General features: G+C 37.9%; 1 gene segment (V, D, J or C); it reads left to right on the top strand.

The window, feature by feature from the left end:
* The first annotated feature begins 369 nt into the window (after positions 1–369).
* On the top strand, positions 370–1,926 carry LOC120439875. The segment is given in 3 exon segments: positions 370–459; positions 1,329–1,468; positions 1,557–1,926. Coding segments are annotated over 3 exon segments (492 nt in total).
* The last annotated feature ends 778 nt before the right edge of the window (positions 1,927–2,704 follow it).

Raw genomic sequence — 2,704 nt, 5'->3', positions numbered from 1 at the left:
TAAGTAACCTAAAATCTTAAAAGGTGTATTATCATCAAAAAAGGAAAACTGCATAAATGTTTGACATATCCTAGTTTTCGTTTGTGCTTAAAAAATTTTTTTGCATGTCGTTATACATGGTTTCAGTTCCTCAGCAGTTTTGCTTCTTATAGTATCACCACGTCTTTGTCCTTACACAGCTGCAAGATCTGAAAATGCTAAGGGTGTTTTTTTGTTGTTGTTTGTTTGCTTTTTGGATGCAAAATTGCAAATGCTAAGAAGAGCATGTCAAATAACAGGTGTCAATAGATCCCTAACAGTATAGAAATGGCCACTAAAATGCCTCAGAAATTTGATGCCAGTTAGAGGAGAATGATGGGAGTGATAGATGATACCCCAGCAAGGGAGATGATGATTGGAGTGGACTTCAGTGGACATGTACATGAAAGGAACAGAGGTGATGATGAAGTGTTGGATAAGGTATGGTGAAAGACTAGTAGTGGTGGGTTTTTGCAGAAAGGATGAAAATGGCTGTAGTGAACACGCTTTAAGAAGAGGGATGAACATAATGTGACATATAAGAGTGGATAAAGGTGAAGAGAGTTGGACCACAATGTTTATGCAGAATGTTCAATCTGAAAGAGATATGAGGTTGCAATGTCAGGGGGAATATAGCGAGGCAGAATTAGATCATAACCAGACTTTGGACATCAATAATAGGAAGCAAGTGAAGACAGAGGTATGCAATAAATGTTGGAAGCTGAAGAATAAAGAATGTTGTGGAGACAGGAGTCGAGACAGGCTCGTGGTGGTGGGGAAGAGTTTGAATGCACTTTAGACAGTATTTCTTTTTCATTTGTCATGAAATAACATGAGAACAGGCTTCATCTAGCATGGAATTGGTTGTCAGTCAGTAGTTCAATTTCATTGTCAGGTGCATGAAAGTGGCTTTAATACGAAAAAAAAGCTAGTTTTAATTTTGTGGGGCAGTTAAAAGGTTTGTGACACAAAGTACTAATGATATGCCAAACTAGGCAAATATATGTATGTATATTACGCCTGGTTGGTGTCTGATTAGCAGCTCATGTGAGCATGGACCCTGAATTGATGAGATTTTTAAAAATGGAAAAAAAAATTATTAAAAAAAAAGCAGTATTGTCAGTATTAATCAGAAGCATAATTGTACATAATTGTCACTGTGATTAATGGATTGCTGTATTTGTTGCTTGTGTAACTGAGGAGTGAAAGGATAGCATTCAGTGAGTCACTTTCTAATATTTAATGCCATTATAAACACACAGTATGGGAAATTTTTACAGCTTTCACTTTAATTATGTCCTTCCTTCAAGGAGGAGCCAATGCAAAACAAAGTTGCCCCTCACCATTACTTCTCTGACTGCAGTGGGCCACAGAGCAGCAGCAGTGGACATTAAGTTTAACATGATGGACTGTAGAATAGGGCTGCTGTTTCTAACTCTATGTTATGCAGGTGATGTTCTTTGGGTAATTGTTCTCAGTTTTTACTGATGCTGTAAATTGACTATCTTTTTTCATCTTTTTTTGTTTTCTTTTCACAGGTGTTTTGGGTCAGACTTTGACTGAGTCTGAACCAGCAGTAAAACGGCCTGGAGAATCTCACAGATTGACCTGTACAGCCTCTGGATTCAACAGCAATTGGATGGCCTGGATCAGACAGGCTGCTGGAAAAGGGCTGGAGTGGATCTCCACTGTCAGAAATGATGGTGGCGACAGTTACTATGCTCAGTCAGTTCAAGGCCGGTTTACGATCTCCAGAGACAACAGCAGACAGCAGGTGTATCTGCAGATGAACAGTCTGAAGACTGAAGATTCTGCTGTTTATCATTGTGCTTGGGAGTCACAGTGATTAAAGTTGGCTTAGCAGCTGTACAAAATCTTACTGAATTCATTTGAACTCATATGCACATATGCATTTACAGACTTTACAGTCATGGTGTCAAGGTGCAGTGCAACCAACATACAATAGACAAATTCAAATTAAATTTTTAATAATGTCACATCTATTGAGCATTATTAAGGTATTAGTAAGTTATTAGCAAGTGCTTAAATTATTATTTATAAAGAATTACTCCTCCTTAGTATGCAACTTATAAATACAGATATGTTATTATGATTATGATTATTACTAGCAATAATGTAGTAGCAGTGTACAGCAGTGATAGTGATGGTCTAACAGTAACAGATGGATAAACACATCTGTATTTATAAATGACATATTAAGGAGGAGTAATTATATATAAACAATAATTTATGCACTTGTTAATACCTTATCAATACCTTACTGATGCTAATAGTGGGACATTGTTAGAAAGCGTTACCAGAATTCGTACTTCCATCTGATTTTGTCACAAAAATTGAAGTGGACCCATGGGCCTCATGGCCAAATTGAAGTGAAAAACTGGAACTATCCAGTGAGCGACAGTTCTCTAGGTAAAAGTGCATTGTTGATGCTGGAAGTCAGAGCCTATCACCAAATGGAGCTGATAGAAAGGCCAAATACTTTGGCTGTAACCACTCATTACACCAGGGGTGGGCAACTCCAGGCCTCGAGGGCTGGTGTCCTGCAGGTTTTAGATGTGTCCTTGATCCAACACAGTTGATTCAAATGGCTAAATTACCTCCTTAACATGTCTTGTAGTTCTCCAGAGGCCTGGTAATGAACTAATCATTTGATTTAGGTGCGTTG

This window comes from Oreochromis aureus, linkage group 4 (genome assembly GCF_013358895.1).
Source record: "Oreochromis aureus strain Israel breed Guangdong linkage group 4, ZZ_aureus, whole genome shotgun sequence".
Lineage (NCBI taxonomy): Eukaryota > Metazoa > Chordata > Actinopteri > Cichliformes > Cichlidae > Oreochromis > Oreochromis aureus.
This window is presented reverse-complemented; position numbering and strand designations above follow the sequence as displayed.